Source organism: Acanthisitta chloris, unplaced genomic scaffold, assembly GCF_000695815.1.
Source record: "Acanthisitta chloris isolate BGI_N310 unplaced genomic scaffold, ASM69581v1 scaffold4613, whole genome shotgun sequence".
Taxonomy (NCBI): domain Eukaryota; kingdom Metazoa; phylum Chordata; class Aves; order Passeriformes; family Acanthisittidae; genus Acanthisitta; species Acanthisitta chloris.
Window position 1 is genome coordinate 19,765 of NW_008664526.1, and position 25,404 is coordinate 45,168.

The 25,404-nt window shown below is 38.5% G+C and overlaps 1 protein-coding gene across 1 annotated transcript in view; it reads right to left on the reverse strand.

The window, feature by feature from the left end:
- The window catches only part of TRIP12 (thyroid hormone receptor interactor 12), a 37,580-nt gene that overhangs the window by 6,503 nt on the left and 5,673 nt on the right, over positions 1–25,404 (reverse strand). The window contains exons 4-35 of the mRNA XM_009071395.1: positions 24,475–24,558; positions 22,994–23,089; positions 21,876–22,024; positions 21,506–21,541; positions 21,326–21,421; positions 20,446–20,538; positions 20,169–20,330; positions 18,464–18,532; positions 18,182–18,347; positions 17,354–17,471; positions 17,056–17,212; positions 16,593–16,746; positions 15,829–16,057; positions 15,249–15,367; positions 14,431–14,638; positions 13,231–13,331; positions 12,937–13,111; positions 12,398–12,539; positions 11,405–11,596; positions 10,580–10,731; positions 8,703–8,860; positions 8,145–8,218; positions 7,832–8,031; positions 6,915–7,042; positions 6,472–6,623; positions 5,880–6,022; positions 4,485–4,641; positions 3,370–3,468; positions 2,733–2,847; positions 2,246–2,400; positions 1,609–1,773; positions 227–391 (exon numbers count right to left, since the gene is read on the reverse strand). Of these exons, the coding sequence (XP_009069643.1) occupies positions 227–391; positions 1,609–1,773; positions 2,246–2,400; positions 2,733–2,847; positions 3,370–3,468; positions 4,485–4,641; positions 5,880–6,022; positions 6,472–6,623; positions 6,915–7,042; positions 7,832–8,031; positions 8,145–8,218; positions 8,703–8,860; positions 10,580–10,731; positions 11,405–11,596; positions 12,398–12,539; positions 12,937–13,111; positions 13,231–13,331; positions 14,431–14,638; positions 15,249–15,367; positions 15,829–16,057; positions 16,593–16,746; positions 17,056–17,212; positions 17,354–17,471; positions 18,182–18,347; positions 18,464–18,532; positions 20,169–20,330; positions 20,446–20,538; positions 21,326–21,421; positions 21,506–21,541; positions 21,876–22,024; positions 22,994–23,089; positions 24,475–24,558 (4,409 nt within the window). The remainder of the gene's footprint in view (positions 1–226; positions 392–1,608; positions 1,774–2,245; positions 2,401–2,732; positions 2,848–3,369; positions 3,469–4,484; positions 4,642–5,879; positions 6,023–6,471; positions 6,624–6,914; positions 7,043–7,831; positions 8,032–8,144; positions 8,219–8,702; positions 8,861–10,579; positions 10,732–11,404; positions 11,597–12,397; positions 12,540–12,936; positions 13,112–13,230; positions 13,332–14,430; positions 14,639–15,248; positions 15,368–15,828; positions 16,058–16,592; positions 16,747–17,055; positions 17,213–17,353; positions 17,472–18,181; positions 18,348–18,463; positions 18,533–20,168; positions 20,331–20,445; positions 20,539–21,325; positions 21,422–21,505; positions 21,542–21,875; positions 22,025–22,993; positions 23,090–24,474; positions 24,559–25,404) is intronic.

A 25,404-nucleotide genomic window follows, 5' to 3' on the forward strand; every position in this document is an offset into this window, starting at 1 on the left:
CTTCGTTACACATAAACCAGACGTTTTGTACTATAAAATTTTCAAGTCAGGTGCACCACGATTCAGAAAGTTTTTCTGTAGTAATAAACTGGTACAGAAGAGAAAAAATCAGTAGCAAAATGATTGCTCTGCTTAGTTCACAAGAATGACCTGAAATATATATGGAAACAAACTACCTGGGAGCAAGAATAAATAAAATTTTAGCCCTAGGTTTGCTTTTACATACTCTGAGATACTCCTCTAAATTGTGGATGGTGACTGGTGTATCCTTTCCCCCTTTCTTCAGTTCTATATTGGGAAACCCAGGAAGTGTGAAGTCCAGCCCCAGATCTTCCACTGAGCAGCCATTCATAGTCAGAGCCTCCAATGCATACTGTAGACTTTCTTTGGTCTAAAGGTTGGAAGTGAAAACCAGTGAGAACAATTCATTCAGCTTAACTTAACCAAAAGTCATAAATTCTAAAGCAGCTTTGACTAAGCAAACACTTCTACAAGAATATTGCCACTGAAACTGTTACAGGACTCCTTGCTTTCCTTCTATAGTTTTCATACACAACAGTAAACCAAGACAAAGCAAATAAACTAACTTAATGTATAAATTTGGAAGATCACAGAAGTATACTTTTCTAGCCATTTTGGAATTACTTTGAGTTCTTGCATATTATGTATCTAGAAAACACTACTGCAAGAAAAGGAGATGTGAAATATGCTAAGGCTCTTAGGCTATGCATCCTCCTTAAAACACGTAATGGCATTCACATTTGGCATGCATACTGACATTTTTCAGCTTTCATCCACCAGGTTTCAGGTTTTTCAATTTCTTGTTGGGAAATTAAAAGCAGTGACCAAGGAGAGAGAGTGAGACAGTGAGATGCAGAGGAATGAGGGTCCAAAAGCTTGCAATAACTTCACTAGTAACAAAGCAGACGTAATAAGAGTATAAATTAGGCTATTACCTCCTACCTTCTATTAACACTGGATGCTAGAAAAAGCATGCATGCCAAAGGCCTTTTATCACTGCTCTGCCACAGTGAACTGCACTATTTTCAGCTAAGAGTTGATAACCTTGAAAAATTAAGACTTCTCTACGTCTGAAGGAACCTGTATGCTCAAGTATTAAGACAATTTATACCAGTTCTGCATACAGCTCTGCAGTGGAGGAAGGGGAAAAAAAAACCCCAAACACAACAGGCATTTCTAAAAAAATCTGAAATTTTGACTAAACCAACCAATAAAAAAAGCCAAGCCTTTTGAATGTTCAAAAAAATCAAGGTAATTTTTTTCCTCTGACATCTAAGTTGCTTAGTCTTTTCAAAGTGAACAAAAAAAGAAGGTAGGCAAACACTTGGCATTTCTAGACATTTCTAGACTGTGTTTAATCACACAGAAAAACCCCATAATGAATTTCTCATGTTAGACTCCACCAAAAGACTGTTTTCTAATTACTAGGCACTGATCTAACAACATTAAAACTACTTTTTATTAGAATGAAGTAATTACAGCTACTACCCTGAGTATTAAGCCCCATCATACCCTCTGAATTACTGCTGCTTCACAAAACCCAAGCAGTGAAGATGCACTCTCCCATTTTTAGGGTTACTTTCCCACCTGTGTTTTGTCCTGTTCAAGTCTTTTCTTTTGTCTTACAATATCTTCAAGGTGATATATTGATTTGGCTACTACTGGATCAATACTGAATAAGTCATGTGATGTCAAGGAAGTTTCCTGTCTCAGCATCCACTTATAAAAAGGAAGTCCAAGAGGAAGGTCCACCTAGAAAACAAAAGCATTCAACTTTCAGCATTGAACTATCTTCCAAAAGTGTATCTTCTATTGTTTTCTCTTGACGATATCTAGAATACTATTTACTATTTCATAGTTACCATACCTGTGTTTTTACCTTAGAAATTTACAGTTGAAAAAATACAACTGACTTCCTAATGCATATACATTACAGCACTCAGCAAGTAGCAGCTGGAATAATGATAAGCCCAAAACAATCTTGAAAGAAGATTGGAGATTGCAACACACAGCAGGTAATGGCTTTTCCTTCTCATGCTATGGTCTCACAAGTCACTAAAAATCTACAGCATATATTACCCTTTCCTCCCTCAAAAGTTCTCCTCCTCCCCACCCCATCCAAACTGCACTTACTTCTAGAGCTGAAAGGAATACCATTGAAACCCTTAATGCTGTTATCCCTCAATACAGTCAGAACGAATCAGATTTTCCATTTTATTCTCACCAGTCTAAAATCCATGATTGCTTTGGCCATTAGTTTCCCTAGGAAGCGGAACTTCATTTTCACTTTTGCAATGTGAGCTGGCTTGGCTGTTCTACCAAAAGGAAGTGCAAAAAGGCCTTGAAGGTTATGGATGTACTTGGTACCTTCCTGGCTTCCTGTTGAAGAAGAAAGGAAAAGAAAAAGAGAAAAGTTCAGTACATACACTGCTAGTTTCATTCCAGACACAAGTCTGAAAGCAGTTATCAAACTGCCACAACTTAAAACTTCTTACAAAATTTAACAAAAAACCAAAACACCAAAACAAACAACAGCCCAACAAAACCCCAAACTGACAAAATACAAAAATCTCCCAAACACAAAACAAAACCCCCACAACCCACAATGATAATCACACTATCATGAGGCATATTCCCTGACCACGAACTGAGCTGTTCTTCACATACCTGAAGTCAACTTATATTGATAGTTTAGGTAGTAGAGCAATTACCTTTTGGATTGGCTAAAGTCACTTCTTCTCCCCTCCAAAGGCCTAAGTCTGCTCTCTGTAGTTCCTGAGATACAAGTGCATAGAACTCTAGCGTGGGGCCTAGGCCTGTGCCAACCTTCAGGGGAGGGAGGGGGAGGGGGGAGGAGGGGGAATGAGATAAATAAATAAATGAGTCCATTAGGTCAGTTTGAATATCAAAATCTTTACTTGGTCTAAAAAACCACAGTACATTCTTTTCTATAAAGAAAACTGCATTGCTAAAAGCATCTAGAGAACCTAACTACACCATCATTTACAATATGACAGAGGCAGCTTGGAAAGATCACATATCACAGGGAGTAACAGCCAAGTATTAACCACCTAATGACCAAACTGTAGAGGAAACACACACAGCTGTTTGCTTAGAGTTAGAAAAAAATGTCCTCTGCAGAGTAGGATTGATTATAAAACTTAGTAAATCAGAAAGTTTCTCCTAGCAACTAAAAATCACAATCAAGTGGATTAGGGATAATTAACAGATTAAATTCTGTAGCACCAGCAATGGGAAGGATGAAGAGTCATTCTAGGAAAGTTGCAGCTTTTTTGTATTAATCTTCAGTAAAAAGGGGTTAAATTAGACTGCATTGATATTACTTACTTCATTCTCATACTGGATTTCCAACATGGCTCTTGAACTGCCTAGATCCTGCATCACAGATTCTGCCTGTTTCAACAGCTCATCTCTGTTCACAGTGCGCTACACATTAGAGAAGTTTTAAGCAGTGAAATTATGTCTGTAAGTCCCAGCTCCCAAGGCAGTTACAACAGGATAAAAAAAACAGTTATGCAAGTTTTTCCACCCCATGCCAACAGATCCACAGTTCAACAATTCATAAGCTTATACTAAGATTAAATAATTCTTGCTTCTATATAAAAACTTGTAAGCTTATACTAAGATAAAATAATTCTTGCTTCTATATAAAAACTGTTTAGAATTACAATGTTCAATATAAAATGAAAAACCAGTGCATTACATTTGCATCAGTATAACTAACAGGTACTACTCTTGCCAAGAACGTGGCAGTAGGACTGTAACATAGCAGAGAAGTGCTGCCATGTGATGCTATATACTGCAAACTAATATGTGGAGAAGAAAACACAGAACAAAGATGCTGAAACTCAAAAGCACTGGGATTCCTACATGTTGGAACCCATATTCTATTTGAACTTGGTTCTCATGTCTCGTTTTTTCCCCCCATAGGTATTCAAGATCATATAGCACACACAGCAAATCTTATTTTCAGATAACATCTCTCCTGACTCAAGGCAGCCATTCAAGAATCCCTCCATTTAACACCATCACAGCTTAGTTTTACTAGGTTGTGACAGGAGCTACCTGTTTATTCAGGTAACATTTAAGGGTCTAAATATTGTTGCTTGAATTCTTCTGAAAACCAAGCAAAATGGAGATTTACAAGCTCATATATGAAATATCACTAATGTTACCTAAAACTTGGCGTTTGTTAATGGAGTATAGTTTCAGCAATGATGTCGAGACCCAAGTGAGGACTCCACAGGCCGTGGGGGCCCCTCCTGGCACCCAGTGGCTGGGGCAGAGCAGACACTGATTTCAGTGAGCAAAAACGACCTCCCCTTCATCAGGGTACCACCAAACCCCAGAGCTGTACAAATAAACCTTGCTCACAGTGATGTTCCTAAAGCCAGGATTAAAAACAAACATCATTCATTCCATTTTAAACCAGATATACCTACTTTTTTCCTGTCCAGCCGTGGTGCCACTCTGCTATCCTGAGAATCTGACTGATTGATTTCTGGATTAGTATCCAGGAGTCTTTGCATGGCTCGATCACGATCGAAAGCAGTTACATAGAACAGCATTTGGCGGGTATCAAATGGGAAGAAAAACGGGCTGTAAAGAGCATTGGGTTAGTCAGCTGTGTTCCAAGTAGCATCTATGACTGCCATTTAGTTTCAAACACAATAGAAATATAGTATGCCTGAAATGAGTGCTTACTGCAGGCTGTGGTGAAAGCAGCCTCCAAAGGAAGCCTTCCAGAACACACCTCAGCTTTAGTTACAATGCTTATGTGCAACTGGTCTGGAGAAATCTAACATCCAAAGGAGACCAAAAAAAAAAAAAAATCCAGAAACTTCTAACTCTTCTTGCAAAGTAACTCAAAATACTTGCATACCCTGACTATGCAAAGTTTCAGTTGGAAAGCAAAATTCGTTTTCTTGTTCACAACTGTTGTACAATTAGTAAATCTAACAGATCGAAGATTTTAATAAGGTGGCTCAAGCTCCCGTATTTGGTGGCAGGAAGACATGAGAACCTGCCTACAGCAGCACCAATGTTCTACCTTCCATCATTTGCAGAAACTACTTTAAATCATCTGTGAGAGACTACCAGAGAAACTTCTTACTTTCATTTATCAGCTCCACTATTCTCAAAGGCACATGTACACTAACAGCATAGTCCTCCACTGGCATTTAAGTGAAAAGGCAGTTGGATGGAACAAATACTACTACAGCTGCTTGTATAAGAATATACATTCATACTCATTGGTTATCTGGAATGTTCATGAAGGAATTTCGAGGTCTTATTTGAAAAATGAAAACCCAAATAGCTTCTTTAGAGTATGTATGTCTAGGCAGTTGTCATCAATGTTGTTGCAATGAATATCCTAAAAATCCAAGAATGTCAATTCTGATTTCTCATTCTTTCAAGTGCAAGAGCTTTACAGCTTATACTCAGTATGAAGATACTACAAAGTACTATGAATAGAGCTTTATGAAAACTATTTAAAATATTTTATCAGTAATGACAAACTACTTTCCTTTGTACCGTATTAAATATGTCAAGATGAATGTAGTGGTATGGTAAGGACACCATTAAGCAGTTTAAAGCAGGAGGGAAAAAAATTTAAAAAAACCCACACCTGAGTAACCAAGTACTATGGTTTCAATGAGTAAACTTCAAATTGCTCATAAACTCCTGTAAGAAGTGGTCCAAACTTTGCAGCTAATTTTAGCACATGGTTTAAACTAAGCAATATGGGTGTGAAGATCCATCTGAGTGTCACTACGCAACTCAGCCAAGAGGTTTACTGAACTCAAATCAGACACTGTACAGCAAATCGTTCATACCATGTTTTTCCAAGTTCTGTCAGCCAAGTTGGTATGTTTCCTGTCATAATTACCAAAGGATCCTGAAGCTGCCTGTTTGCTTTTGCTGTCAGTTTACTGTTGATAAACTCCGAGGTTGGAATTATCTCCTTGCAGATTGCATTCTGTGTTAAATAAAAGCAATGCATTTCTAGTTAGAGAAATGCTGGAAGAAATATCAAGTCTTAGCAAGAGAATATTTTAATGCGTCTAATTTGCTTATCATTGTAAGAAAACCAACTTTATCATCATTTTCACCATCCAGAGTGTAAGCCACTAAAGGAGGACTTCAGATTTTTACTCTTCATTTTCTTTTCAGGAATAATGTTGGTCTTTGAATTTAAGAAAGCAAAAAGCATGGGAATCGTGTCCAACACACTATAGAGAAAATGTGACCAACTATGTAGAACCTTCATCTTACCAGGAGTTAAGAGAAACATGCAGGGGAAGATGGCAGTATTTGCATTGTTCTGTCTCGGGGGACAGCAGCCAGGGGAAGAAAGTTATTTTAGGTTTTTCAGGACAGAACCACCTGTATCAAGCATGAATGTAATTTAAAAAGTGCTCTACTCACATCATACAAGTAATACCAGTATCGACTGATAGCATGTAGAACTCTCAAAAGAAGAATAACATCTAATGAGGGATCTTCAAACGTTATATTTTCAGGTGGAGTAGATATGAGGTAAATTTCCAGAGGATTTAATACCGAAGGGCATACACCATCTAACAGGAAAAAACGAACACGTCACCAAAACAAATCAATTAGAGTTCCTCCCAAGACTTAATTATTAGGAGCCTACATAGTATTAGTCATGGCATTCACTTAACTACAACAGTTTAGTTAGAAGATTCAGTAAATATCTTGCTTTTAGCTTTAATATACAGACTAACACATGCTTACTATTCCTATACTATGTTCACTTTCAAAGAAACACTAGGGTGACTCTAAACATTCTTGAGAAATTTCTTAAGCATAGGGAGGAAACCAACCTATTAGCAAGGCAACACACTCACCATGCCACAATTCATCATGTTTTTTAGAATTTCTAGGTGAGGTTTTCGTGGGAGCAGTTTGTGCTCTTCCTCTTTTACCACCAACACAGTCCTTACTACCATCTTCATCCTCTCGCACAGGTTTGTACCTAAAAAGTAAATAAAAGTTAATATACTTCTGAAATGCTAAGTTACATGGAAACAAAAGCACTTATAAAACAGTGTTAGTTCTTTGACTACCAGAATTTTACTTGAATGACAGTTAAAAGCAGAAAGATAAGAACACTGTATTTGGGTATGATCCAGCCTTTGAAGCTAGGCCCTCAGAAGCAAAGTGTGTCACAGGGAACTAAAAATGGGGCCCCTTTGGCTCCATGAAATGCAAGGAGAGAACCAGAAGGTATAGACAAAACCCCAAAGTGATTGGATATTTTTTGGTGGTTTGTTGTTTTGGGGTATTAATTTGCTTTTCTTTCATAGCACATTGACATATTAGAAAAAAAACCAGACACTACTGAATGTTAAAACATTTGGCAGAGTCGTAGGTCAATGCTCTGTGCAAAGTATGACCATAGAATACACATACACCTGCACAGCAATCAGCTATCAAAACTAGGAAGAAGTTGACCATTATTTGTAGATTGCAGTCAAATTCTACACTGTGTTAAGTAACTAGCCACAAAAAGTGATTTCCCTTCTAGCAAGTGTCATTTAAGATTGCCCATTTCTTGCTCATCAGCTTTGCTCAAAGGCCAGAAAGAATGTCGACAGCTAGCAATGAATTCTTACCAAGTTTTAAGTACCTCATGCACACCAGGAAATTCAGAGCTTCAGTTTTGGAATCACAGAAAAAGAAGACAGCTATATTCAAATTCTCTTGATGCAAATACATCTAGGAAAGTGGACAAGTTATCCCCTGATTTCTCTAGGCAACTTACCAAATGGTATGTGTTTTTGTCCAAATCCCAGCTCTTCCTAACGGATTGCTTTCATCATCTGTAGACTCCCTCTCCTCCTCAGCTTGCAAACTGTACTGTCTGACTGCTTGATACACAGTCATATTGTATGGCAGCAAGTGATCTCCAATGTAAAACTGTAGTCTATGTCTCACATTCCCTGAATTTAAGAATTGAGCAGCCTAGACAAAACAAACAAAAAAAATCCCATACAAGTTAGGAAACTTGTTGCACAACTTCTCTATAGGCCTCTCCCACACGGCTCTGGGAGTAAGGTGAGGGAGCAAAAGCTTACCAAAGATTCATCTATTTCTTCATCTGACCCATCATCATCACTGTCTTCATCATCTTCTCTAACTCTTCCATAGCCTGAGGCAAGAGAGAAGAAACTCATCCCCATTTGCTTTTTTACATGAAATGTAGCAATGCTTTGGTACTCTGACTTTTATAAACTCTACTGTTCAAAACAATTCCAAAATGCATCAGTTAAAAACACTAAGATTCAGATGTGTTAGAACAAATTTCAGTATCAGCATCTGGCATGAAAACTGCCATGCTACAGCCAGTCTGACAGTCAAGTAGATTATATTTGTTAGTATTTTGACTGAACTGCTTACAACAGGAAACAGTTTGTCCCAGAAAAGCCAAGATACTCTACAGCCTTAGCCTCCTCCCTGTGAGCAAGGTGTATTTATAAAGCCTTAGTCTCCTCCCTGTGAGCAAGGTGTATTTATAGGCACCTCCCACCTGTCTTCAATATCATCCCCACAGGTTTTTACAGACTCTACACTACTGAGACAGTAGCAACTATTCCAAACAGCAAAACACAAGTGACTGTATAATATATAAATACCTCTAACTACAAGATATCTTTCGATGGCTTGTACCAAAGCCAGAGGATCAATCTTCACAGGTCCACCTTTCCACTGTTTCACGTTAGCACAGTCTGGATGTCTCTGCAGTTGGCATTTTAACTGATGCGTATTGAAGAATTTTAAAGCTTGGGATCCTCTGTTAAGAGAAAAACTCAAAATAATTTGTGAAAAAAGTTGCTACACAAAGAATCTAATAGCCATAATTGCATTAAAAACGCATTCAAATAGGCTTATACATGCATTTACAGTTTCATTTGTTCAGAGTATTATTTGTCAGCCTATTTCTGTAAAGATGACCTATTAAGCTGCATAAACAGAGTAGCCTTCTTCATAACTACTTCAACAAAGTAGTCTTCTACAAGACCACCAGAATCCAAACTGGACAAAATCTGGAAGCTACATGGATTAAGGCCTGTAATGACCATCTCTGAAATCTTAAGTGGTTCCGTGGTCAGATGATGCCACGTGAGATTTAGAGCTGTTTTTACCTGCAGTGCAATAAGGATCAGAAACAGGCATGGAAAACACAAGTATCTGTTTATAGGAGGTTTTTTTATGAGGACCTAAAGAGACAACCTGAAAGCTCCTCTGTTTCCTTCTTGCCAAATACAGATTTTATACATGTTCCACCCCATCAAACTATCAACACTCATGCTAACCATTTGTATACGCAAACTCTTATCTTGGGCTGTTTCTACTTCCTGGTGTTAGTCAAAGACTACCAAAACTTAATGCCTCAAAATCCTCACTGACACAATCCACAGTCAACTAGCAGTCAAACAATACTCCAGCAGAACAGCAGAATTTTGTTTCTGTGATTAACAGCTTTCTAACTTCTGCAGTTATTCCACTTCTTACAAAAACAGAGCATCAGGAAGCGTTCTAAGATTACAGAGTACACACTATTTGCACAAGTACCAAGACAACTAATTTCTTCTTGTAAGAAATCTGTACTGTATTCATTCCCACGGGTTTCAAGTTTCACAATAAAAAAAAGGACTGAATTTTAGTGTCAGATTAATGCCATAGTGTGAGGCTTTAATACATCTACCATAATGGCAGTTTGTCACAACTAATGACAAAAAATCCACACTACCTTACTAACCGAGGCAGATGACTTTTGGCATTTCTAACTTTAACTGACTTTTAAAAATTCGTTTAATGCTCCTCCTCTCAATTTCTGCAGTCACAAGGACGTCTATAATCAACCTGAGCTTTTAAGCCAGAACCACAAAATACTTCCAAAACGTAGACACAACTTATACTGAAATAGATTTACTGTTATACACTGAATGAAAAATAGTGTTGATTAAAGACAAGTACAGAAAAGAAGTTGTAGGTCTTCAGTCACTCAGTTTTGTTACTTAACACACCAGCAAGTTGGATTCCCAATTTATTCTGCCGTAAGACTCAGGGCAGGTCTACAGTTATTTTAAACTATGTCGACAGCAAACAGCTATCACTATCCATTATCACCCTAGAGAACAGCCCTACCTGAACAGGAACCTTTAGCACTGGAATACAAGCTCTCAGGCAGTTTAATTACCCCACTAAAAATCATCAGCATCTCAGCAATAGACAGGTTGGTTCTTTCCAGTGTTTGTTTCACAGGGACAAAGAAGAGATTTCAATTTTTAAAGCTTAAATTGAGAAATTGCATTTAGACATCTACCTCCAATCTAAGTGAGAGAAGTTTCAGGATGATAGGCAAACATTTGGTTAAGTATTCAATCTTCCACTGCATAAAAAAGCCAACCGTGTAATTCCTTTTGTCTTTAACGGGAGCAGAAGTTTTGTAAAAGTTTTGGAAAACAAAAGCTTCTAACAAAACTGTTACCTGAGCATTAATCCTTACCTGCTCCCTGTCCCATTTCCACTAGGGAAGTCATGCACTTTAACAGGAAACTGTTCCATCTGACTGAGGCAATTGTTCATTTTGTGGACTAATGCCAACAAAGGTGCATTTTCTAATGGCTCTAATCTTCCAAGGGGCTCTTCTCCAGGAAGCTGAAATACAGTCCAGTCTTTTAGTTATATGATTGAATGAATCCATCTTGAACAATTTATATCACAAAGTATTTTTTAAAAAAAAGGAAATTAAGCATCACTGTTCTCACTGAAAGTAGCAGCAGTATCATGATGACTATATGACACAAGTTTATGACAGACCTATTTAAAAGAACATACTTTTCTCTCCTGGTTTCAATTCAATAACCCTGCAGCTTTCAAGCATTCACCCTTAACCATAAGCAATAAGCTTTGGGAAAGCTGCAGTTATCTAACTTCCTCTCTCCCACTTTTAATTTCTTCCATTAAAAACAGGACACTGGTTTACAGTATTTAGGACTAAAGAGAACAAGTGATAAGATTACTATCCAAACTCTTTCCATATCAACTTCTTAAAAGACAGGAACAACATAAGTTGTTCAGACAATTGGCCATTTTGAAAATTTTCCCACTGTTGTGTGGAATTTTCAGTAATGACAGGGTATTTGAAAAGGTTGATGACCTATAAAGACCTAGAACCATGTGGAAGCTGTAGTGTTACATAACCAAAACATTCCTTCTGTACCTCATCTTTAAGCTAAGGTCAACACTGGAACTCTCAGATCACTTTTAAGAAAGAAAATTTGAGAGAAAGACAACTAAGAATGATAAAACAGTAAAGAAGAAAACTTACCGGAGAAGAAAAAAATACATGAAGAAATCTTTTCAATCTGATATCCCTGCTTACAGCATCTTTTTCACTTTTAGATGTCAAATAAAGCAGCAGTTGTTTAACAAACCCACTATGCTGGATTTCAAATGAGGAGACGTCAGACTCCGAGACAATGCTACGGATTTCTACAAGGCACTCTGTTCCACCATCCACCTGAAAAACAGGAAGGCAGTATTTTACTACCCAGCTACTAAGGGCTTAAGAAATAACTATTTTTCCTTCTACTGCTTCTAAAGGAAGGGGGGGAAAAAAGGGAAGACTGGAGTGTATAGTAACTCAATACAAGCAGTTACAGGGGAAACACTACAGGCAACATCCACATTTTCTCTATCTTAAGAGAAATGCAAGGTCCCATTTCTGTCCATGCAAGGTAAAGATGAGCTCCAAACAGAGGCATTTTGTATTTTAAAAACCAGCAGAAGAAGCCAGTCCACAAAAACCTGCCCCAATGCCTCAGAATTGGGGCAATTTTACATGACATCTGTGTGGGGGAGAGGAGTGAAAGTTACATATCTTGGTAATTGATTAAATCAAAGCACAGAACATAGTCCTGCTCTAGGGCTACTTTAGAAGTTACATGCTGAGACTGTCTGAACTGTCTGAAAGTTCTCCAGATGCTAGCAGATTGATCCCAATTTGTATTTCTTCTACCCTTTCATCAAAATGCCACTTCCTTCTTGTCCTCCCTCAATATCCAAAGATCTTATTAAAAACGGTGTTAACCTTTAGTTATAAAGTCAAACCCTAACACTCTACTGTAGAACTTCTAAATCTGAAGTAAAATACTAAGTGGCACATTGCTAGGAATCAAGAGTACCCTTGTTATTACTGGTCTTTTATCATAACTGATGTGTGTCAGAGCTTATCTATTCATGCTAAAAAATGACTCCAAGTCATAATGACTCATAAGTCAAGAACTAACTCCCCAGTCCAAGAAAGTCTGCCATTTCTAACCTGGAGGTTGAGTTGTTCAGTTGCAGTGCAAAGTCTCTGTAATACATTTAGTGCAGGATTGCTTCCATCCATGTTTTCAGAACTAAAATAACGTTCTACAAATTTATGGGCTTGCTCCTTAATCCAGCCCTTAATTTTTTCTCTGCAAAGAAGCACACAAAAGGTATTTGGCCACACGTAACATTTGCATACACCAATATTACAAGTAAATACAGACAGAGTATAATTTTCTCCATGTTCAGCAGCACTCAAAGACAAAAACTCTTCCCTCTTACTCCAACGTAGTAAACTTTCCTTCTCTACAGATCACTTCTTGCATTTTTTTCAGTTCTCCAATTTTTCCCCAGCAGGCTACTTTAAACTCTTAGGAGGTTGGTTTCTCTGCCTTAATTTCTGGATTCTTTTTCCAGGGTTATTTTAGCTGTGGTTAAGCTCCTCCTTCTTTGAAGTGCTACTTAACCATCTTACAGCTTATCATAAGTAGCTGCACCTCAAACTCAACACCATATTAACAGCATTAAGATTTTTTGTGTGTGTACCTGTTATTGGAAATGGTATCCTTGGAAGCAGCCCTTGCAAGACCACTTACTCCTGCTGTTCGTGCTGGTTCAATATTATTACTGTTGGACTGTGTGCTTAATCTTCCCCATGTTTTAGGATTCAAACTTGCCAAGAAAGAAGATTTAGGAGATTGAGTAGTTGTAGGGCTTTTAGCTGGAGGAAGCAGAAAGACAAAATTAAGAGATTCAACAGGTTTATTGTAGGTAGCACTTCTGTCAGCTTATAAGCTTACTTTAAAAGGAGATAAACTATCACATTTAAGAATTATTTACCTTGATTGTCTACTTTGTCATCATCTCTTGGAGGAGAGTATTTTGGTCTCCTTGGCCCTCGCTTTGGCAGTCTTTTTCTCTTCAGAACATCGCTCAGTCGTCTGTCCAAAGTTAAAAATAAAGCAACATGCCACGTTCACACACATACCCATCCCCTCAGTTTAGGGTGCATCTGCCAGCTACTTCCTTGACAATTCAGTAAAAAGGTTCCACCCCATACCAAGGAGGACATCCCTTGTTCTGGGAGAAAGGGCCTCAACTCTTATTTTAATTGACAGGACAAAGTGACAACTCCATCCACAAAGAATGGTTTTGCTTCCTGTCACGTTTTTACTATGAGCAGCCAAATGCAGCCAGAAGAGACACTAAATAGAGGTTTTTTGTAATTTCCATGTTTTAATTTGTGTAACCATCTGTTTATCCATTTATTTGACTCCACTTACAAAGAAAAACAACAAACTCCACAAATCTCTACTGAATAAACTCAAAGACACTGGATATTTGACCTGCCTCCCATGTTAAAACCCAAAAAAACATTTTTTCAACAATTTGTGGTGTTTCTACTCACCAATCCCTACACTTCACATATTTCAATTCTGATTTAAACTGACAAACATTTGACTTTTAAAAGAAAGGCAAACTGTGTCATACTAAAATAATTTTTTCCTAAGAGATATTTCTATTCTACAAGTGTTAAAAATGGTTGTCTTCCAACAAAATAACTTAAGGATGATTTCTTTTTTCTCTAGTCTCCAGCAGAAAGGAACCATGTACCACAGCTCTGAGAGAATCACTGTCCTCAACAGTTACGAGACTACAGCTGTTGCTCTTAGCATTCTCCCAAAACAGCAAATTATATCACACCATTACAACGTAACTATCAGGTCACTAGTCTTTTTTAAGCATTTCAGATAAAATGACTCCAGCAAATTATATCACACCATTACAACATAACTATCAGGTCACTAGTCTTTTTTTAAGCATTTCAGATAAAATGACTCAAAACTACCCATTGATAGTTTCAGCACCACTCCATCTTAGTTCTTCAGAGGAAAATACCACAGCAAAACACAGATGGTAACGTGGCAGCCCATGCCACTCTAGACTTGTATTAAAAAACAAAACAAACAAACTTTTACAAAACCCCCAGCAAACCAACAACCCATCCTGAACAGATTATGTTTCACCAAGTGCACTTACCCCTGTGGGCTCAGATCCAAGGAATCCTCCCGGCTGTGCTGTAAGCTGGGAGAGCCCAAATCTGCAGCTGCATTACTGGCAGCAGTAGCTGTTCCAGTACTTATAGTTGTAGTGGTACCCAGTGTTCCTGATCCATTAGTGCATACTTTTGGTGGGCTCGTGAGCAAAGCCTCAGACTCTGCCAAGTTCTTGACTTGGTGCATCACCCCTTTACAAGACAAGAAATCTTTGTTGGTGGGTTGTTTTGGGGTGGGGGTAGAGATGTGATAGCAGGAACAAAGGTGTTTGAAAAGCTGGAATTCTGTTCTTTAACCTTGGTTTTGACTATGGCAGCATTGGCTCATCCCACCCATCAATACTGTGCTCTAAAAGCAGTGCAATCCTTTTGCCAAAAACTTAGCCTACATAGTTTAAACATAAATTGCAGCACGGTGAACAGCACCTAAAGAAATCCCAAAATCCCAGTGGAGCAGAACAAAGACTTCCTGCCAAAGATTCATCAGTTTTCCCCAGTAAGACTTCCTAAATAATTTCAGTGAGCCACCTTCAGCCTAAGTGAGTTGCTAGTATCTAGTAAGCCTGTACAAAGTGCTTTCAGATTCAGAAAACATAAGCTAGTCTCCTCCAGAGTCTTGGTCAGCTCCTACCCAGTCATGTAAGGACAGCTTGCATAGATTTACCTTTATTATTCAAGAAAAAGATTCAATTTTTACAGCTTGGGGAAGGTGGAGAGAGATTAAAGGATATGGATTCTACACACACACTTTTTACAGCACTACATAAAGATAAGAGAGAAAAAGAAAGAAACCAAAATTTACCTTCTCTTCTGAAGTAAACACTAAAAATGTCAGGTAACTTTTGCATTAAGATCTCTGCCATCTGCAGGGCTCCAACTACTATCTTAAGGTCTTGACTCGACAGCATGGAGGCAATATGACTAAAAGATACAATATTTTAGAATTAGCTTTGTCTTTTCATTTTTTGGCTGTTTTTTCTTTTTAAAAATCGAGCCAGTTCATCTTGCATACACAGCACTGAACACAAAGCAAGCAAATTTTGTTGTGCTCTTGTAAAAATCTGTAAGTAAAACATTCCCCTACCTGCCTAAATCACTTTTACCAAGTTCATAGGCAGGTTTTAAAAAACAAGAAAATAGTAAAGGGTAATATTAGACACTACCAGTACACACAACCATAGGTAGTCCAAGTCAGCACCTACTGCAAAACCTATAATGCAAAACAAATTCCTGCAGAGCTGGCAGCCTCAGCTTTTACAAGATAAGAGACTTTAAAAGTATCATTTTCCCCTAAAAGAAATTATTTTTTTTTAAAAAAGGCAATCACAAGTTTGAGTTGTAAGCTCAAAATTAGTTTTATTCACAACAGTGAATGCACCCACCTTGAAACAGCATGGTTTTTCAGCACATCCTTCAGAAGTTCGGCATCAGCAAAATAAATTATCCTAAGAATTGCTCTAAGGCACTTGTGTCTAACAGCAGGTCCAGCTGAAGAACTATATACTTCATAAAGAACACCAAACAATGTTTTGATAAAGGATTTTGCCAGTTCTGGGTCCTCTTTCATTAATTGTGCTCGAGCATCATCCTTCTTCAGTTCTGAATGTCCACCTGTGAGAAAGTATGTGACAAATCACTGTATAGTTTTTGGCACCTCTCTCTGATGATTAATTCCTTTTGTTAAAGCTGATTTAATTCAGCTCTTGAATAGAAAAGATGCAAATTAAGAGCTAGAAGTCAAAGTGAGGGCAAGAATGAAAGTACAAATCTTCTTCCAAGGATTTGAATCTTTTTTGCTTCAGTCTTCTCATCTATTTCTGCACAATAGTAGGAAGCCCTCACAGAGTCTATGTTAAATGAAAGAGCTGTATGAGCAAAACTCTTTCAGAAAATCCCAAACCAGAAACATCCCAAGCTCCCTCCCCATTCAACACATTTTTGGTTCCCAAGAAGAGCTGACATGTTAAAAAGCATACATGTCAACAGTATGTGTCTCATTGTAAAGTGGCCTTCACACACAAATCAGAACAATTTGGTGTTCCACAGAAGCTGTAAGAAATTCATTAACTGAGTACTAAACTGTTGCACACTCCAGCACAAATCAGCCATAGCTAGAGACACCAAATGTTTCTTGAGCTGTACTTACTAGTGTTTGTATTGGCTAAAGGGTTTGGTTTTCGCTGAATGGCACGTGCTGTTCCAGTATCTTCATTTATTTGCTGCATAGAGTTAAAATCAATAGTATAGACACGCCCAAGCGTAGACAAGCTTATCTCATCCTCACCAACCTGATGAGCTGCCTAAAACAAGGGAGAGTTTCAAGTTAAAAATCCCTCACAAACAGGAAGCTACACGACAGGTGAGGAGAGGGGTAACAGCAGGAAAAACAATGACTGACAGCAATACAGTAAGAACAGTGATTAAGTGATTTAGTATGCCTGAACACCAAAACAGTGCAGCATTACAGCAGGATGTTTGAGAAAACTCTTATTTCTTACTCAGAAAGATCAAGAGTGATATTTTCAAAGACGTAAAGAAAGCACTCGATTCCCTATACAACCGCACGCGTATTTCAAAAGCATCACCACACAAACGTGTGGAGTTACTACCTCTATTATTCGACTATCAATCCTGTTATAGGGATGCCAGAGACCCCTGTCATCTCGCCATTGCCATATTGCACCATCTGTATTTTGTGCATTTCCTTTCTTTAGCATAGTATCAACAGCAAAGATTCCCTCTTTTGGCAGGCAAGGCATCAGTTCACTGTAAAGAACATTAAAACAGCATTTTACTAGAAGTAAACAATAAAGTCCATCTAAGCTGAAAACTGTTCGCCTTCATTTCAGTGAAGTCAGGGATTTTAACAAATCAACCAGACCCAAAACCTAGAACTGCAAAACTTACCAGATAAGAGAAGTAAGCTCATAAAGTTCTTGAGGACTTCGTGGAACAAGGTCAATTTGTTCTTGACAACTCCCATTTGAGGCTCCACAGAGGAGAAAGTGAAGCGTTTCTGCAATATCTATAAAAATTACCACTCATGAGACTGCCTGCATCAGAATATGGACTGCACTTTCTGCTGGACACTGCACACAAGAGACAGCTACTGCCCGAAGCAAACAGACAGTAGACAGTAAGACAAAAGCCACCTCCCTGAACACTGTAAAACACGTTTGTTTTCAGGTCTGGGATTTGTGGCTTTTTTGTATTTGGGTTTTTGCCCATCTAGGGGAGAAATATCACTCAATATACAGCAAGCAAAAGAACACAGGGAAGCATGCAGGGCAGTTGAAGTGACAAGTCAGAATTTATGAGATGAAACAAAGAAAACAAGTTATACCTAAGACAGCTATACAGAGGTCTATACAGAGGTTACTTTTGTCAATGTTTTCCCTTACAAGTACTTAAATCACATGGCTCCCCCACATGGTAAAGACTATGAGAATAGTTACACAGCTTGGGTTGGAATGAGAGTAACTCGTGCAGCTAATACAGACTCAAAATTAGGCCAGCACTCCAGTAACAACAGCTAGACAGGAAACAGGAGGAAAAAAAACCTCAAGAAAAAAGCTTTCAACAAGATTAACTGAACTTTGTATCCCAGAAGAAGCCTAGTAAGAGAGAAAAACTAAAAGAACAAAACATTTATACAAACAAGTGCACAGAGGTACATACTGACTGCAGGCATTAACTTGAATACATCCCTAAAACATGCAAGAGTTAAAAACTCACTCTGCTTCATAAGCTGGACTGCAAGTGTAGGGCAATTGGAGCACATCAGGGAGAACATGCGCACCACCATGATGAACATCCCTGAACTCAGGATAGGAGGCGTCACGACCAACAGCTGCTGGATATTTGTTAACAAGTCCTTGGAAGCAACCTGCTGCAGCAAGTTCTTCAAGAGGGAACAGCAAAATCAGAAACATTAGTCTTTGAAAGGTAAGCCCTCAAGAGAAACAGAGGGAGGGAGGGAAGAAGCAAACCAAAACACACCCCCATCCACACCCTTACCTCCTCATGCTGGAAGTTGTCCACTAGCCGTGCAAAACAGAGACAAGTGCTTTCAACAGACTTTTTGTCCTGTTAGAGATAAGTGTTTATTTGAATTGAAATATTTTAACTTGCATTAGATCATCCTGTCATTGAGGCATTCATAACATTTCTCCAGAAAGGCCAGTCAAATCACATTTTGCAGAACATTACCGCTCTCAAATTCATTCATACAGCCCAAACTGACCTCCTGATATGGCTGTGCTCCTGCATATTCCCTGGGAAACACCCCACACTTGCAACACTAATACCTTAGGGACCTTTAGAGATGAATAACTGGAATTTATAATACTCTTTTTGGATTCTGCAAGAAGGAAACAAAAGGGAAGAGAGCTACAAGCCAAAGCAACAGCAGATACAGATAATAACCAGGGATTCTGCAGGCTACATCAAGTCTGACATTGATATAATGCTGCACAGCCAACATGGCAAATCCAACGACACCAAGACTGCTCTGAAAATAGTTCTAGTTAAAAGTTCAGTGAGATGCTCAAAAAAGTTAATCTGAACATAATAAAACACTAACTGTAAGGGTGGTTGAACAGCAGAAGAGGTTACCCTGACAGATTAAGTCTCCATCCTTGAGATTATTTTTTTAATTAGATTTTTTAATACATAATAAAAATCAGCTGGCCTGGGCAATGTGCTCTGGCTGACCTTGCAGAGGCTAGGACTAGATAATTGAGAGGTCTCTTCCAACCTCAGCTATTCTGTAAGAGCTCATTCAAGACTTTTATCCAGGAAATTTCCACTTACAAATTTCTAACACTTATAATCACTTCTGTTGGCTGAAGTTTCTCTTCAGAGAGCAGGAGTCAATGCATGTCCATAGTACTGCTGAGCAGGTGCTTTGGAAACAGGAAGCACCAATCTAAAGCTGGCATTTGACTGCTGTGAAGCTGCCTCAAAGACTCAACTAGTCTTTCAGCAAGATGATGTTGGCAAAATTAAGAATAGCACAAGACTTCACAAAAGCATTACCTAAAAGCTTTCAATTAGTTGCATTTGTTAATGAACGAAATATTTCTCCTTTTTCATCTTTTTTAGCAGGAATTTCTCAACCAAGCAAGTCACCAAAATTCTCTTTTGGTACACCAGTCATTTATGAACACAGCAACACTGCAGGATAGGCAGCCCTTAGGAGCCTCACGACTTAGGATTCAACTCTTCAAACTACTGTGCAAGAGTAGAAACTTTCTTTCTAAAAAGACATAAGCCCTCCCCAAGAGCCCAAGCAGGAAAAGCCCACAAAAACTGACATGGAAGCTGTTCTGAGTTTAAAGTGTGAAGAAACCTTGCAACCTATTTGTTAAGAAGGAGGGGAAAAAAAAAACCCAAAAAACCAGTAATGCTACTGAATTTCCTCTTACTGATGCCCTTGAAGTCCTTAGAAGGACTACAAACCCACTATTATTCATGCTCTAAGTTAAAGTACCTTATTTATCTCATTTTATAATATGTCATAAATCCTTACAGCATGTTTACAAAAAACCCCACAAGGCCCACATACACATGAAGGTATCACAACTTGACAGTATAGAAACTTAAAGGCAATTATCACATTGCAAAGGCAAGTAACAGACAGCAAAGAACTAAGAATCTGGAGGCAACTTTATACTACTTTTGTGTCAAAACTCAAACCTTCCGTTTTCACACAGCTTCTTACCTGATGGGTTAACCTTTGTGTAAGCAGTGGCAAAGAGTCTGCCACAAAGTGAAACTCATCAGGTGTTATGCTCTGGCAGCAGTTGGCAGCAATAGCTAGCGCATTCCTCTGTGCATTGATACTGAAGAATTCCAAATACAGCAAACAGTCTGCCAACCCACCCTACAATAAAATAAACATTTTCACTCTCAGTACGGCGAAAAGTCAGAATGTTGTTTTCTTATTTCATTTTCACAGAAGACCACCAAGATATAGAAGTGGCAGAGGTTTTACTTACTGCCTGCAGAATGGCTTTACTATGCCTGCGAGATAACATCTCCAGGGCTGTCAGTGCCTGCTCTGCCACGTCAATGCACTGGATAACTTGCAGCTAGGAGAAAAAAAAAGCTTGTAGATCGATTTCTAAACCAATCTGTAAAAATAATAATCTTCATTAACACTTCAACAGTTAGCCCCTACTAAGAAACGTATCAGTGTAAGGGTCCCTCAGCTATAGAGCTACTCAGAGACACCAGCTCATATAATTACACAGTATGTTTGCAACACCAATCCAAAAAAAAAGTACTCAGTGAATCAGATAGTGCCTGTCAGTAAAGGTGGGAATGAAGATTGAATCTTGTTTTAAAAGGTTCTCATACATTATGCAGCCTGAAGACAGGCTGAGAAAGTTGGGGCTGTTCAGCCTAGAGAACAGAAGGTTGCATGGAGACCTCATAGCAACAACTCCAGTATCTGAAGGGGCTACAGGGGAGCCAGAGTGGGACTCTGTGTTAGGAACTGCAGTGATAGGACAAGGAGTAAAAAATTAAGAGGGAAAATTTAGATTAGATAATAGGAGAAACCTTTTCCTGTGAGGGTGGTGAGACCCTGTCCCAGGTTGCCCAGGGAGGCTGTGGCTGCCCCAGCCCTGGTAGTGATCAAAGCCAGGCTGGATGAAGCCTTGAACAACCTGCTCTGCTGGGAGGTGTCCCTGCCCATGGCAGTGGAGGTTGGGACTAGAGAACCTCTAAGGTCCATTTCAACCTCCAACATTCTATGATTCTGTATTACCTCGTAAGCCATGAAGAGAAGCTGTTATCTTACTGGTATTTTCTCAAGTTAAAACAAAAGACAAAATCCCCCCATACCATTTTATTACTGGTTTGGTTTCATTTTACCTTTTCCAAGAAGACAGGAATTGCATCTACCACCACAGCAGATGATCTAGGAAGTGCTTCCATCATGTACGTTAAGGCCCGACATGCATGATTCATCTATTAAATATATAGATATTTGGGTTTAAGTTCAAGTGACATTTCTGTAGTTCAAAAGTTCCTTAAACGTTGCAAACAACTTACAATGTCAAAGTTGTGCTCCATCTGCAGCAGTGTTATCTGTTTTAAAAAAAAAAGAATTCTTAGTTTAAAAAAATACCTAGATGCCATCAAAAAAAGGATACAAATCACTACTGTAGCTTTTGACTCGGGATTTTGAGTGTTGGTAAGAGTTTCAAAAGAGCCACTGCCTATTCTTGAGTTGCTAAAGAATTAATAGAACCATTGAAACATAGCAAAACATGGCCTCAAAACCAAATAATGAGATAGGTAAATAATACATATGCATACATATAAGTAAGGCTACATAATATAAACGAACAACATTTAAATTAAGCAAGATATTGCGTAAAATATTATATCTTCCAACAGAAATACAAGATTAAATCTTTACCAAAGCTGGTACAACACTCTTGACTGGAAATCCTCCTAATGTTTCTTCATTTCCCATGACCAACAGCTGGCACATCTCAATCACTGCCTGTAGTTGCTGACTTTCATCAGTGGCTTGAAGACCTTGCAAAAGCTGCTGGGCTTTAGAGCCTAGATAGCCAGAAAAAAAAAGAAAAGATTAGGAAAGAATATATTAGAAAACTTAGGTGTTCAAGGGAACTGTTACGCTATACTTCTGCGAGAGTGGAAGACCAGAGATAGTTTGTTTTCCTCTGTATTTCCTGTCATAAAAAGGGGGATAGGAAAGGGAGACAAAATCTCATTCTTGGCTGCCCTTCCAGTGCAGACTGGTCAGCACAGGGAGTCCATCACACTGCTCACCACAGCCATCTTGCCAGCCTACAGCAGGTGCCAGAACCCACACCGCTCCACCTTTGTAAAGCAAAGGACTTTTCAACACCCCCCAGGATAATACAGCACATGGAGCACCCGTGAGACCCCGTCCTCTTCATGGCATGCAGTGTAACAGGCTGCCTCTGGCTGTCCTGGGAAGCCAAACAGACTTGGACTAGAAGGTATGCATCTTATCCTGCTGCATAATGCAGACATGATGGAACAAGTCTAAGGACCCATTTTCTCACCGACCCACTGGCTGAAGGAAATTGTTCTGTCCAAAAGCTAAGACACTTTTGAAACTAAAACCAACATAACTAAGAACTGACATCTACTAATAGTCTGAAAGCTAACTTAAGCATTTGTTTAAAGCTAGCAAAAAACCCAAAGGGGTTGGAGAGGTCTTCTGTTAAGCAGCCCATCATGCAAAAGAAAAAGATAAGGAAGGGGTGAAAAGGCAAGAACCCTCCCTTCCCCACCTAGAAGCGAACATTAAGATGCCCAAAAAAAAAAAAAAAGCTAATGCAAATTTCTCTTCCTTACAGGAAGACAAGCAAATTAATATTGTTGACCAGCAGTCTAGCACTACCATGACATACAGATCTCCAACATGTAAAATATTATATTAAACTATGAAGCTAATACAAATATTAGATTTACTAGTGGCTGAATTCTACTAGTCTGGAAGTGGAAAGAATTAAGTCAAATTAGACAAACTTTGCTTACTAGCTCCACTTCCAATTGTCCTGTGGAAGAGCTGCGACATCCGAGGACCAAGAGGGCCAAACAGGTGAGGAGGAAGACCCCTAGCCTCTAATAGAGCTAAAAGCAAACAGAGGATAACAGCCATTGTCAAAGCTTCTACGTATATTTTTCAAAGCTTAAATTCCATGATGCTACCATACAAGACTACTAGAATTTTGATACTTTCAGAAAGAAAAGTTAGGATTAGGTGACTGCAGCTACCACAATTTCTAAAAAAAAAAAAAAAAACAAAAAAAAAAAAAAAAACCACCAAAAAGTTGACCTTTAGGGAACAAGTAACTCATTTTCGTATGTATTAGAGCATTAAAGCCCTTTAAGGAGTTACACATTTCATGGAAGAAATCTGGTCTGTTAAACTGCTCTAAGTGTATAGCCAGAATAGCAGATATACCAGGCTGTAATTTCAAATCTGAACTCAAACCACATAAAATAAGCTTAACCTAATTTTCACATTTTCAGCAACTGCATGGCCCTACTAATCTGAAAAGAAATGACACTGAGAAGCAGGTTCACAGCTTTATTTGCTGATGATCAGGAGAGGGAAGAACTCCACTAGGTATTAGTGAGTTCGGTTTTTTACTGTTTTTAAACACTTTCCAGTAGTGTTACTTAAGCTAAACTAAGTGGGTGATTCTGATTTTTATTGTAGCAACCATGACTACTGCTGATCAATAAAATAATCATTAATTGTACAGGCCAATTGAGCTCAATATTCCTAATGCATAGCTATGCTTACTGAGAACTCTAAGCAAGTGAACTGGTACTGACATGGCACTCATTTCCACATCAAATATCCAGATTGACTGAAACCTGTCATTCACAAGGGATATCATGATCCCAGAATTCCCTGCAATGTAGTAGCAAAATCATTAGACCAATTGCAGGACATGCAAACTGAGTTTATACCTGTCTGTAGTCTCAGGTTTTGAGACCCGACTCCTTCAGCCCAAGCACAAAAGCAAGCATTTTAAGAACATTTAGATTTTGTTTGGTCAAAGCTTACAGCAACATGGGTATCAATGACAAGCACAAAAAATGTTATCCAGAAGCAGGCAGAGTACAGTAGACCTAACCTGGCTTGTGAACTGAAAACATGCTTGCAAAGACACTTTCCATGTTTGAGCTTACACATTTAACAGGACTGAGTTCTCAGTTCTCTCCCCCCACCTCCTCCTGGACAATCATCAACAGTAATGTATTACACACCATGAAAATGAGTAAGGACACCATGCCACCCCCTCCAGACGTTACTTCCAAATTCTTGCGCCTTCCTTGAGCTAAGGCTTGTAACTCCATACTTCAGAACTACTGTCAGCAAAGCAACACATTCACAGATAGTGAAACACAATACAGCCCTTCCCACTAAATACCCAAGTCCTGTAGGCATGGCTATTTATAGGCTGCAAACAACAAAAAAGGTAAATTAATGACAACTTTTATACCTTGTAGTCTTCCCATCTCAGAATCATCTGACTCACTTTCTCCAGAAGTAGTCATACCTACAGCTCCAGCAACAGAACTAGAAGCTAAAGAAATAAAGTAGAAATTAATGCAAGTTACAGTGCATCTAAAGCTACAAAATTCCTATCAAAGCAAAGTCTCCCCTCTCAAGTGTGCTCTGCATTTAACATTGCCACCAGCAAACTTCTGTACAGTTTTAATTTTAACAGACAAGTCTGCAGGTCTAATACTTTCCAAAAGCTGAAGAGAGTGGCTACATCAAGACAAGACAATGGAAAAAACCAAAAAATACAGGTAGATCCACAAATTACATTTCAGACAGACTTATCTGTATCCTTAATAAATTTATGCCTAGAGTATTATGCTGCATTTTTTGCACTGATGTAGCTAGCCTTAAGCAAAGAACATTTAGTATTTTCTACAAGTCAGCATAATTGTTGGAAGGTTCCTTTGAACTCACTACTGATTAGGACCAGATGATAAAATTATCATTTAATAGGACTCTGCAAGTAAGAATATTTAACAAATACAAATTTCTCCAGTACAGACATGCTTGCAATTCCAACAGAAAACCTGCAGAATATTTACAAGTGGTTACAGCAGAGCTTTTACAGGTAAATGCATTCCTTTATATTCTAAACAGCTTGGTGTCTCTTCAGTTGGTAGGAATTTGTGTAGCATCAGCTGAAGTTACTTTTCTAAAAAGAGGTAGAAGCTTGAAAAAAGAAAGTCTAGTTCAGTGGACATAGTTTGGAGACTACAAGGAAGTGTAACTGAAACATGTTTCAGATAGCCAAGAGATCAACTTCAAAAGTAACAGTCCCTCTCACTCAAAAACCTTTCAGAATTATTTACCAGCTTAAATAATTTCTCCCCAGAACTTAGTCAATTTAATTATTTTCACATGTAAA